General features: G+C 44.6%; 1 protein-coding gene across 1 annotated transcript in view; it reads right to left on the reverse strand.

Annotated features, from left to right (window-relative positions):
• Positions 1–13,295, reverse strand: part of LOC135529152 (carboxypeptidase M-like) — a 102,904-nt gene extending 89,609 nt beyond the window's left edge. Inside the window, exons 1-2 of the mRNA XM_064958026.1 lie at positions 13,215–13,295; positions 12,639–12,825 (exon numbers count right to left, since the gene is read on the reverse strand). Coding sequence (XP_064814098.1) covers positions 12,639–12,801 — 163 coding nt within the window. The 5' untranslated portion in view covers positions 12,802–12,825; positions 13,215–13,295. The remainder of the gene's footprint in view (positions 1–12,638; positions 12,826–13,214) is intronic.
• Between the last annotated feature and the right edge of the window lie 397 nt (positions 13,296–13,692).

The following is a 13,692-nucleotide window of genomic DNA, read 5'->3' on the forward strand; positions in this document are numbered from 1 at the left end:
TGACACTTAAAAATAAATTGCCAATGAGCACTTAGATTTGGTCATTTTCCCAGTTTCATAAATTCATGGAATGTTTGGGAATGACGTAGAAGAAGACATTTATGATTCTATAGCAACAAACAGGGAAAGCTGCCGGGCAGTTGGACAATCAATAGACACCGTTGTAAATAAAACCCTGATTAAAAACACTTGACCTGGACCGGATTCTACGCAGACCGGTGCAGCAGAGCCAATCAGAGATACAGTAGACCTTTATGCAAACAAGCCATTTGTACAGAGGCCTGTCATCATTCACTATGAACTGGACTGTGTGTTGACAGGAAGTAGGGCCTGTCATCATTCACTATGAACTGGACTGTGTGTTTACAGGCAGTAGGGCCTGTCATCATTCACTATGAACTGGACTGTATGTTTACAGGCAGTAGGACCTGCCATCATTCACTATGAACTGGACTGTGTGTTTACAGACAGTAGGGCCTGTCGTCATTCACTATGAACTGGACTGTGTTGACAGGAAGTAGGGCCTGTCATCATTCACTATGAACTGGACTGTGTTGACAGGAAGTAGGGCCTGGCATCATTCACTATGAACTGGACTGTGTGTTTACAGGCAGTAGGGCCTGTCATCATTCACTATGAACTGGACTGTGTGTTGACAGGAAGTAGGGCCTGGCATCATTCACTATGAACTGGACTGTGTGTTGACAGGAAGTAGGGCCTGTCATCATTCACTATGAACTGGACTGTGTGTTGACAGGAAGTAGGGCCTGGCATCATTCACTATGAACTGGACTGTGTGTTTACAGGCAGTAGGGCCTGGCATCATTCACTATGAACTGGACTGTGTGTTTACAGGCAGTAGGGCCTGGCATCATTCACTATGAACTGGACTGTGTGTTTACAGGCAGTAGGGCCTGTCATCATTCACTATGAACTGGACTGTGTGTTGACAGGCAGTAGGGCCTGGCATCATTCACTATGAACTGGACTGTGTGTTTACAGGCAGTAGGGCCTGGCATCATTCACTATGAACTGGACTGTGTGTTTACAGGCAGTAGGGCCTGGCATCATTCACTATGAACTGGACTGTGTGTTTACAGGCAGTAGGGCCTGGCATCATTCACTATGAACTGGACTGTGTGTTGACAGGCAGTAGGGCCTGGCATCATTCACTATGAACTGGACTGTGTGTTGACAGGAAGTAGGGCCTGGCATCATTCACTATGAACTGGACTGTGTGTTTCCAGGCAGTAGGGCCTGGCATCATTCACTATGAACTGGACTGTGTGTTGACAGGAAGTAGGGCCTGGCATCATTCACTATGAACTGTGTGTTTACAGGCAGTAGGGCCTGGCATCATTCACTATGAACTGGACTGTGTGTTGACAGGAAGTAGGGCCTGGCATCATTCACTATGAACTGGACTGTGTGTTTCCAGGCAGTAGGACCTGCCATCATTCACTATGAACTGGACTGTGTGTTTCCAGGCAGTAGGACCTGCCATCATTCACTATGAACTGGACTGTGTGTTTACAGACAGTAGGGCCTGTCGTCATTCACTATGAACTGGACTGTGTGTTTACAGGCAGTAGGGCCTGTCATCATTCACTATGAACTGGACTGTGTGTTTACAGGCAGTAGGGCCTGGACTACATTCGTCCATTTTTGTCCAAAAATATTGAGTCATTGCGAACGGGTGGAGGCAGCAAACAATGTACCAGGCTAGGTGTGATCTACAACCTGAACACAATATTTGTTGGACAACCGAGAAATGTATTGGTGACTGATATTAGAATAGAACTTCATCCATCTATTCTGCCAACAATGTCTTACTGTCGGTCAAATATATTTTAAACTGTTTATGGAGTTGGTTTTGTAGTATGAAGTGGGAATTTGATATGATGATGTTCTGTTTCACACCTGAAAAGTAGTTAAAACGCTGATAGATACCGCCTTAAACGCGCTACTTAAAGATACCGCCCGAACGCTCGCTACTTAAAGATACCGCCCAAACGCTCGCTACTTAAAGATACCGCCCAAACGCTCGCTACTTAAAGATACCGCCCAAACGCGCGCTACTTAAAGATACCGCCCGAACGCGCTACTTAAAGATACCGCCCGAACGCGCTACTTAGAGATACCGCCCGAACGCGCGCTACTTAGAGATACCGCCCGAAACGCGCTACTTAGAGATACCGCCCGAACGCGCTACTTAGAGATACCGCCCGAAACGCGCTACTTAGAGATACCGCCCGAACGCGCTACTTAGAGATACCGCCCGATAACGCGCTACTTAGAGATACCGCCCGAACACGCTACTTAGAGATACCGCCCGAACACGCTACTTAGAGATACCGCCCGAACACGCTACTTAGAGATACCGCCCGAACACGCTACTTAGAGATACCGCCCGAACACGCTACTTAGAGATACCGCCCGAACACGCTACTTAGAGATACCGCCCGAACACGCTACTTAGAGATACCGCCCGAACACGCTACTTAGAGATACCGCCTAAACACGCTACTTAGAGATACCGCCTAAACGCGCTACTTAAAGATACTGCCTAGTGCTTAACGGTACTGCTTAAATACCTCTCCAAAGGTGCAAGACAAACTACAGATGTAGGACCTTCATTTGATCACTCTTGTTGCTGGGAATTTTCCTGCAAACTTGTGGTGTATTTTAGTTGTTTTTTTTAAAGGCTTCTACAGTTTGTAATTTCCCCTTTGAAGTTTCAGACTTGATTTGCCCTAACGAAGAATGTATCAACCCCTTTCAAAAAAAATACATTATAATCCACATTTCCTGTTGCTGCAGGATCATTTTCCTGCTGTAGCAAACTGACTCAAATTAAGATCCTACTACGTCTGTACCATTCACACTCTAGGATATCAGCTGTATTCAAAATGGCTGCTGAAGAAGTTTTACATCAGAGGGTATGGTCTTAGCCTGTGTCCCAAATGGCACTTTATTCCCCATAGGGCTCTGGTCATAAGTAGTAGGGCACTATATAGGCCATGGAATAGGGTACAATTTGGGAGTCATCTTCACCCTTGTTGTAGGACTTCTGTCCTCTCTTCGCCTGCTTTACTTTAAACCCTTAAGGCCTCAGGATCCGTACGGCTCCAATCTAAAGTTAATTCCTCCCAGGTTCTAATCAATTAAAAAAGTGAATGGCTGAGCACAGACAGATGACATCACAGGGTTCTATAGTCTGAGAGGACAGACCAGAAACAAACAGATGCCATCACAGGGTTCTATAGTCTGAGAGGACAGACCAGAAACAAGATGCCATCACAGGGTTCTATAGTCTGAGAAGACAGACCAGAAACAAACAAGATGCCATCACAGGGTTCTATAGTCTGAGAAGACAGACCAGAAACAAACAAGATGCCATCACAGGGTTCTATAGTCTGAGAAGACAGACCAGAAACAAACAAGATGCCATCACAGGGTTCTATAGTCTGAGAAGACAGACCAGAAACAAACAAGATGCCATCACAGGGTTCTATAGTCTGAGAAGACAGACCAGAAACAAACAGATGACATCACAGGGTTCTATAGTCTGAGAAGACAGACCAGAAACAAACAAGATGCCATCACAGGGTTCTATAGTCTGAGAAGACAGACCTGAAACAAACAAGATGCCATCACAGGGTTCTATAGTCTGAGAAGACAGACCAGAAACAAACAAGATGCCATCACAGGGTTCTATAGTCTGAGAAGACAGACCAGAAACAAACAAGATGCCATCACAGGGTTCTATAGTCTGAGAAGACAGACCTGAAACAAACAAGATGCCATCACAGGGTTCTATAGTCTGAGAAGACAGACCAGAAACAAACAAGATGCCATCACAGGGTTCTATAGTCTGAGAAGACAGACCGGAAACAAACAAGATGCCATCACAGGGTTCTATAGTCTGAGAAGACAGACCTGAAACAAACAAGATGCCATCACAGGGTTCTATAGTCTGAGAAGACAGACCTGAAACAAACAAGATGCCATCACAGGGTTCTATAGTCTGAGAAGACAGACCGGAAACAAACAGATGCCATCACAGGGTTCTATAGTCTGAGAAGACAGACCAGAAACAAACAGATGCCATCACAGGGTTCTATAGTCTGAGAAGACAGACCAGACCAGAAACAAACAGATGTCATCACAGGTTCTATAGTCTGAGAAGACAGACCAGAAACAAGATGCCATCACAGGGTTCTATAGTCTGAGAAGACAGACCAGAAACAAGATGCCATCACAGGGTTCTATAGTCTGAGAAGACAGACCAGAAACAAACAGATACCATCACAGGGTTCTATAGTCTGAGAAGACAGACCAGAAACAAGATGCCATCACAGGGTTCTATAGTCTGAGAAGACAGACCAGACCAGAAACAAGATGCCATCCACAGGGTTCTATAGTCTGAGAAGACAGACCAGAAACAAGATGCCATCACAGGGTTCTATAGTCTGAGAAGACAGACCAGAAACAAGATGCCATCACAGGGTTCTATAGTCTGAGAAGACAGACCAGAAACAAACAGATGCCATCACAGGGTTCTATAGTCTGAGAAGACAGACCAGACCAGAAACAAGATGCCATCACAGGGTTCTATAGTCTGAGAAGACAGACCAGAAACAAACAGATGCCATCACAGGGTTCTATAGTCTGAGAAGACAGACCAGACCAGAAACAAGATGCCATCACAGGGTTCTATAGTCTGAGAAGACAGACCAGATACAAACAAGATGCCATCACAGGGTTCTATAGTCTGAAGACAGACCAGAAACAAACAAGATGCCATCACAGGGTTCTATAGTCTGAGAAGACAGACCAGACCAGAAACAAGATGCCATCACAGGGTTCTATAGTCTGAGAAGACAGACCAGAAACAAACAGATGCCATCACAGGGTTCTATAGTCTGAGAAGACAGACCAGAAACAAACAAGATGCCATCACAGGGTTCTATAGTCTGAGAAGACAGACCAGAAACAAACAAGATGCCATCACAGGGTTCTATAGTCTGAGAAGACAGACCAGAAACAAACAAGATGCCATCACAGGGTTCTAATTATCTGGTCTGTCTAAGCCACTGCATCTCAGTGCAGGGTCTGTAGTGATGCTAGAGGATCACTCCAGACCCTGGACAGACCAGAAACAAACAGATCCTGGGCTGTATCACAACCGACCGTGATCACAGGTGTCCTATAGAGCAGGCGCACAAGTGGCCCAAGCGTTGTCCGGGTTAGAGGAGGGGTTTGGTTCTATAGTGAGAGTCTGTCAATGTAAAATAAGAACACATTCTTAACTGACTTGCCAAGTTACTTGCTAGTAACCGAAAGGTTGCAAGTTCGAATCCCCAAGCTGACAAAGGGTACAAATCTGTCGTTCTGCCCCTGAACAGGCAGTTAACCCACTGTTCCTAGGCCGTCATTGAAAATAAGAATTTGTTCATAACTGACTTGCCGAGTTAAATAAAGATAAAATAAACATAGGTTAAAATAGAAAAGAAAAATGTAAATCAGAAACAAACAGACCGATGCCATCAAAAGGTCCTATAGTCTGGTCTGTCTTCTCAGAAACACAAGGTCCTGTAGTCTGGTCTGTCTTCTCAAAAACACAAGGTCCTGTAGTCTGGTCTGTCTTCCCAGAAACACACGGTCCTGTAGTCTGGTCTGTCATCCCAGAAACACAAGGTCCTGTAGTCTGGTCTGTCTTCTCAGAAACACAAGGTCCTGTAGTCTGGTCTGTCTTCTCAGAAACACAAGGTCCTGTAGTCTGGTCTGTCTTCTCAAACACAAGGTCTTGTAGTCAGGTCTGTCTTCTCAGAAACACAAGGTCCTGTAGTCTGGTCTGTCTTCTCAGAAACACAAGGTCCTGTAGTCTGGTCTGTCTTCTCAGAAACACAAGGTCCTGTAGTCTGGTCTGTCTTCTCAGAAACACAAGGTCCTGTAGTCTGGTCTGTCTTCTCAGAAACACAAGGTCCTGTAGTCTGGTCTGTCTTCTCAGAAACACAAGGTCCTGTAGTCTGGTCTGTCTTCTCAGAAACACAAGGTCCTGTAGTCTGGTCTGTCTTCTCAGAAACACAAGGTCCTCTAGTCTGGTCTGTCTTCTCAGAAACACAAGGTCCTGTAGTCTGGTCTGTCTTCTCAGAAACACAAGGTCCTGTAGTCTGGTCTGTCTTCTCAGAAACACAAGGTCCTGTAGTCTGGTCTGTCTTCTCAGAAACACAAGGCCCTGTAGTCTGGTCTGTCTTCTCAGAAACACAAGGTCCTGTAGTCTGGTCTGTCTTCTCAGAAACACAAGGTCCTGTAGTCAGGTCTGTCTTCTCAGAAACACAAAGTCCTGTAGTCTGGTCTGTCTTCTCAGAAACACAAGGTCCTGTAGTCAGGTCTGTCTTCTCAGAAACACAAGGTCCTGTAGTCTGGTCTGTCTTCTCAGAATCTAAAGGTCCTATAGTCTGGTCTGTCTTCTCAGAAACACAAGGTCCTGTAGTCTGGTCTGTCTTCTCAGAATCTAAAGGTCCTGTAGTCTGGTCTGTCTTCTCAGAATCTAAAGGTCCTGTAGTCTGGTCTGTCTTCTCAGAAACACAAGGTCCTGTAGTCTGGTCTGTCTTCTCAGAAACAAAGGGAACAGGGACCGAGTCAGGAAGCAGCAGTGAGTCAACTATGGTAATAACATAGTGTACGTCCCAAATAGGAACCCTATTCCCTACATAGGTCAAATGTAGTGCACTAAGACATATGGGCCCTGGTCTAAAAGTAGTGCACTATATAGGGAATAGGGTGCCATTTTTGGAAGCAAGCCCAGTTCCTGCTCCAGAGGTTGAGAGTCTCAATTTGCATTTGAATCTGACTGAAACGAGAGAGAGGGAGGAGAGAGAGAAAGAGAGCTGGAAGGGTGCCTCAATGCCAGCTTTGTGTCCAGCCATGCAAAGCACAGACAGACAGAGTCGCCACAGAAATGCCACCAACTGGCAAGGCAACCGGGGGAGATTGACAAGGAGATGAAGAACCCAAACAGATACAATGAACTGTAAATCAGGGGTTGTCTGCACCACCTCTCCCTCCACTCCAATTCCACCTCCATCACCTCCCATGTGTCACAGTCATTCCCAACAGTGATTGTTCTAGTTTAGTCCATCCCTCCTGTTCTCTCTCTGATTGAGTCTGAGGCAGGCCGGCCGACAGCAAGGACCTGACTAGAGAGGATGTCACTTTCCAAATCAGAGATGAGAGAACACACACACAGTCCTTTTCTTTTCACACCCTGGGACCATCTTCCTTGCATGACAACGCCAGCTGAATAAACATCTCACACCGTCCGTCTCTGTGAGCCCCCTACTAAATGCATCTGTAACAAAATGGAACGGTCGTCACGACAACGGGATCTGTTGTCGTTGGGAAAGAAGGACTTGTGTTTTTTTTCCCCCTTCCGACATCCGAGAGGGTTGCTGGAGGAGGACATCACCACTTCTGCTGGGTTCTCTCTCTAAAGTCACTCTAAAGATATACTGCTCTGAGAGAACCGTCAGTCTCTGGGACTCCTACAACTATAAAAACACAAGAGAGTCATAGCTTGTTACAATAAGGAAAGGTAAGATAACACAGCTGTATTCCCATGTAGTTAGGATTTATCGATAGGCTATTTGTTTAAACCCAGGGGGACGGCTAGATTTCATCAATTCACGTTGGACTGCAGCGTTAAAATCACCTTCATTGTTTTAAAGTAACAAGAGACTGTTCTGTGTTCATGCTGCAGCAGCAGTGATCTGTGAGCCACATGACTGACAGTGTGTGTGTGTGTGTGAGAGAGACACTACTCTGGTCGGCAGCAGCCTGCGTGACAGTCCTGAACCTCAGCCAAGATCCTTATCAAAACTGTTGTGTCTGAGTCCCAACTGGTACCCTATATAGTGCACAAATTTTGACCAGGGCCTATAGGGAATACAGTGCCATTTGGGATAAAGCCTGTACTGTATGTTACAAAATAGAGTTTCTCACCAGACAAGAAAGTGTCAGGCCTCTCTGATCCTGAATCTACAACACCAACAGACAGGGGTATCTCCTCTGAATCTCTCTTTACAACACCAACAGACAGGGGTATCTCCTCTGAATCTCTTTACAACACCAACAGACAGGTATCTCCTCTGAATCTCTCTTTACAACACCAACAGGCAGGGGTATCTCCTCTGAATCTCTCTTTACAACACCAACAGGCAGGGGTATCTCCTCTGAATCTCTCTTTACAACACCAACAGGCAGGGGTATCTCCTCTGAATCTCTCTTTACAACACCAACAGACAGGGGTATCTCCTCTGAATCTCTTTACAACACCAACAGACAGGGGTATCTCCTCTGAATCTCTCTTTACAACACCAACAGACAGGGGTATCTCTGAATCTCTCTTTACAACACCAACAGACAGGGGTATCTCCTCTGAATCTCTCTTTACAACACCAACAGGCAGGAATCTCTCCTGAATCTCTCTTTACAACACCAACAGGCAGGAATCTCTGTCAACTTTGCTGCGCCAGAAGCACCTTCCCTTGTTCACGTTGTTACGTTACAGCCTTATTCTAAAATGGATTAAAACACATAAGCCTCAATCTACACACTGAACCCCATATTGACAAAGAATTTTTGCAAATGTATTAAAAAAAATAAAAAAACTGAAATACCTTATTTACATAAAGTATTCAGAACTTTAGCTATGAGACTAAGACATTGAGCTCAGGTGCATCCTGTTTCCATTGATCATCCTTGAGATACTTCTACAACTTGACTGGAGTCCAACTGTGGTAAATTCAATTGATTGGGCATGATTTGGAAAGGCACACGCCTGTCTATATAAAAGAGGTCCACAGTTGACAGTGCATCTCAGAGCAGTCCCGGGGGAGAAGGGTCTTGGTCAGGGAGTTGACCAAGAACCCGATGGTCACTGACTGAGTTCCTCAGTGGAGATGGAAGAACCATCTCTGCAGCACTCCACCAATCATCTCCTCTGAATCTGGATATGGAAGAGTGGCCAAATGGAAGTCACTCCTCATTAAAAAGCACATGACAGTCCGCTTAGAGTTTGCCAAAAGGCACCTAATGGACTCTCAGACCATGAGAAACAAGATTCTCTGGTCTGGTGAAACCAAATTGAACTCTTTGGCCTGAATGCCAAGCGTCACATCTGGAGGAAACCTGGCACCATCCCTACAGTGAAGCATGGTGGTGGCAGCATCATGTTGTGGGGATGTTTTTCAGCAGCAGGGACTGGGAGACTAGTCAGGATCGAGAGACTGGACGGAGAAAAATACAGAGAGATCCTTGATGAAATCATACTCCAGGGTGCTCAGGACCTCAGGCTGGGGTGAAGGTTCACCTTCCAACAGGACAAGCGACCCCAAGCCCACAGCCAAGACAACACAGGAGTGGCTTTGGGACAAGTCTCTGAATTTCCTTGAGTGACCAAGTCAGAGCCCGAACTTAAACCCGATCAAACATCTCTGGAGAGACCTGAAAATAGCTGTGCAGCGACACTCCCCATCCAACCTGACAGAGCTTGAGAGGATCTGCAGAGAAGAATGGGAGAAACTCCCCAAATACAGGTGTGCCAAGCTTGTAGCGTCAAACCCAAGAAGACTCTATGCTGTAATCACCGCCAAAGGTGCTTCAACAAAGTACTGAGTAAAGAGTCCGAATACTTATGTAAATGTGATATTTCATTTTTATTTGTAATACATTTACCAACATTTCTTAAAAACAGTTTTGCTATGTCATTATGGGGTATTGTGATATCATTATGGGGTATTGTGATGTCATTATGGGGTATTGTGATGACATGGGTTATTGTGAGTCATTACGGGTTATTTTGAGGTCATTACGGTGTATTGTGAGGTCATTACGGTGTATTGTGAGGTCATTACGGTGTATTGTGATGTCATTGTGTATAGATTAAAGTGGGGTTTTTCCTCATCAATCCATTTTAGAATGAGGCTGTAACGTAACATGGAAAAAGTCAAAGGGTCTGAATACTTTCAGAATGTGCCGTAATAATCCACATGGTGTGGTAAAACTACACCCAGACACGTCACAGAACCAGGGGTGTGGTATCAGCCCAGCCCCCAGAACCAGGCGTGTGGCATCAGCCCACGCAGCACTGGGGGGTAACCACGCAGCACTGGGGGGGGGTAACCACGCAGCACTGGGGGGGGGTAACCACGCAGCACTGGGGGGGGGGGTAACCACGCAGCACTGGGGGGGTAACCACGCAGCACTGGGGGGGTAACCACGCAGCACTGGGGGGGGTAACCACGCAGCACTGGGGGGGGGACACAAAGGAAGGCTGGAGACCAGGACGACTAGGTTTGACCAGAAGAGGACTAGGTAGGACCAGAGGGGAGGCTGGAGAGTAGGAGGACTAGGTAGGGACGAAAGGGAGGCTGGAGAGTAGGAGGACCAGAGGGAGCTGGGAGCAGGATGACGAGGTAGGGCAGGCTGGTGGGAGGCTGGGAGCAGGAGGACTAGGTAGGGCCGGCTGGGAGCAGGAGGGACGAGGTAGGGCCGGCTGGGAGCAGGAGGACGGGAGTAGGAGCTGGCTGGCGGGAGACTGGGAGCAGGAGGATTAGCCGCTGGGAGGCTGAGAGCAGTGGTCAGAATGCTATATTAACGGTCTGTTTAGGCCAGTCTTCACATGAGCCAGCTGCAGTCACTGGCTGGCAGGCAGGGACCCGGTTCACAAAGAGTCCTCTGATGAGAGGGGAAGATGGGTTCATAGGCTGAGACGGAATCAATTACATCTGCATAACATTTAACGTCATAGATCAACTGGAATGAAACCCTCACTCACGGTTGTACCAAGAGCCGTGACTAAACCATTCCCGAAATCTTATATTACCCCCTACATTTAATTATCACTAAAACAGCAAAGAATCATTTTGTGAACTGTAAAGAACCATAGAAGAGTTCAGAGTCATTATGGTTGCACATAAAAAGCCATCAGCCTTCCTAAAGAACCCTTGAGGAACCCTCGTGTTTTAGCGTGTGGAGCGCCTGGTTCAATTCTGCTTAGGAACATTTTTTGTTTTTTTACATCTCTAAAATGGTTAAACTAGTGAGAAATACACGTGAATATTGAACAAATCTGTGTTTGCTTCATTTACTATCATCACAGAAATAAGATATTTTGCCGTACTTAATTAAATGTATATTACGTGACTTCCCATGATGTTACCGGGTTACTACAAAACACAAGCTGCCATTTTGACCACATCGAAGTGGGGGGAAGGGGATATTACAAACTTTTTACCTCAAACTTTTATACTAATATAACCAATCTATACTCAACACGATGACACAAGACCAATTGCTTAAAAAAAACAGATCAATCTTTGGTTTTGTACTGTTAATTCATACCAATACACAGGTTTTGAAAGTCAAACTGTCACTGTTGATATCTATCGCGATTCGTGATTAATTGAAATGGGACTAACAGAAAAAGTTGTTTGTTCCATTTTCCGTGAAGGCAGCCTCTGGAAATCAACATCTGGCATTTTAAAATATACATAGAAGCCTCCTACTAACGTTCATCTAACCAACCACGTATAGGTTATTCCACGTTTCCAACCTGGTCTCAGAACATTTTCGTATTATTCTGTTACGTAAAATATACATAGAAGCCTCCTACTAACGCTCATCGAACCAACCACGTATAGGTTATTCCACGTTTCCAACCTGGTCTCAGAACATTTCGTATTATTCCTGTTATGTAAATCTGAGATAGTCAATTTAGTATGATTACATAAGACAGATGGTTACTTAAAGCAAAAGAAGGATGGAGGGTGGGTGGGTGTATAACAGGAACGTCTAGCAATCCAAACGTTGGGAGTTCGCATCTCATCACAGACAATTTTTGCTAATTAGCATATTTCTAATTAGGAACATTTCCAAAATGTTGCTGACTTCTGCTGGTTGTCCTCGAACCAGTGATGTAAAAATATAACCAGCTTGTCATGTGTTTGTGGTAGTTTCAACAGTTGCAACTCCTAATCAATGAGTGACACTTAACAAAGCAGGGTTTTTGGTGCAAGTGCAGTTTATAAGGTACCCATTAAAAAAAGGAATATGTAAGTAATGTGATTACTATTGTTGCACATGTATGTGTTGATAGTACATTTTATGTTTTCAGTAGATCACGAACCGTTTATGCATATTGGTTATTGATTTGGACACTTGCCATATATATATATATATATATATATATATATATATATATATATATATATATATATATATATATATATGTCTGATCAACTGGAAGCAGCGACAGCATCATTTTCAAATGACATTTTAGGAATATAAAAATGGTCAACATTAATTTCCAACGGTATTTTACTTAATCTGGTAAAAACTGCTGAATGATTCACCCAAAAAAATTACGGGATTGATTTATATTGATGATATACCAGAAGTCTCCAAAACGCGTGCCCTGCATACAAAGAGTCGCCCAAAAAATCGTATCAAACTTGAAAATGTCCCAGGCTCTCTCACCTGTGACAAAATCTAGGCTCAACATGGGTATATCAAAGAGTGAATTTCTATTTCCTATTTTACATTTCAAGACAACATATGAGGGGTCTTCTTACCTTCAACAGACTTTCCAATACTGTGCAGGTGTGTGAAGTCGAAGGTGTTGTTAACGTCCCGCAGGTATCTCTCCACCTCCACGGTGTTGTGATAACGGAACTCCAAACTGACACCGGACGACACCAACTTCCCGAGGTACAGGCAGAGCGCAAAAAGAAACATCGTCTCGTACGGGACAGTGACAACCTAACCCACAAAAACGAAGTTTAAGAAAAAAAACGTTCATCCGATTTAAAATAAAATACAACACCGTCAAATATGAACCAAAAACTCACTAGGACATAGTAGCCACGCGCACAACTTGACACAAGTCAGCAATAACGTCAATGGACAGCGCCAGTGTGCAGTTACCTGGCGTTACATTTCTCAATGCACTAAGGTTTAGCATTTTCTCTCAAATTATAGCCATCTAAATGAGAACATGTTGCAAGCTATTCTTATTTTTAGGCCGGAATAAAACGTGTCTATAGAAGTGTAGACTAGGCCATCAATAAACATGTCTAAAATACATCAAAATATACTAAATTCACACAAAAAAAATGTTTATAGCCTATTCACATTACATTCTACATTACCTTATTGCTAAATGTATATTTCCTGCAGCTCGCTGTGTGCGCACAACTTCTTCTGTGAAGACGTCTCTTGAAGTCACACCGCGGTCACGCTCGCCTGTCCGACCGCATTCATAACAACTGTTTAAAGTTCCAAATCGCTCGAATGGTTCTTCGTCGACAGATCAACCCTCCCCCCGACCACATTACACCGTCGGGTCCCCTGCCTGCCTGCACACCGCCCTGTATGGCATTATCACTATATTCACACACGGCAAGTTTTTATACAGTAGCCGGCAGAGGCGAGGCGGAGCTAAACAGTTCTCAACTCAACATGATCTCACGGTTTTACCATTTTGACGTTTATCCACATTTGTCCCAACGTACAATTTGGAAGTTACTCCAAATGCAAATGTAGAAGTTGTCAAATTTTGAAGTTAAAGGTTAAGGTAAGTTTTAAGGTTTGATATCAAACTTTTTTTTATATACATATATTTTTTTT

This window comes from Oncorhynchus masou, unplaced genomic scaffold (assembly GCF_036934945.1).
Source record: "Oncorhynchus masou masou isolate Uvic2021 unplaced genomic scaffold, UVic_Omas_1.1 unplaced_scaffold_1106, whole genome shotgun sequence".
Taxonomy (NCBI): Eukaryota; Metazoa; Chordata; class Actinopteri; order Salmoniformes; family Salmonidae; genus Oncorhynchus; species Oncorhynchus masou.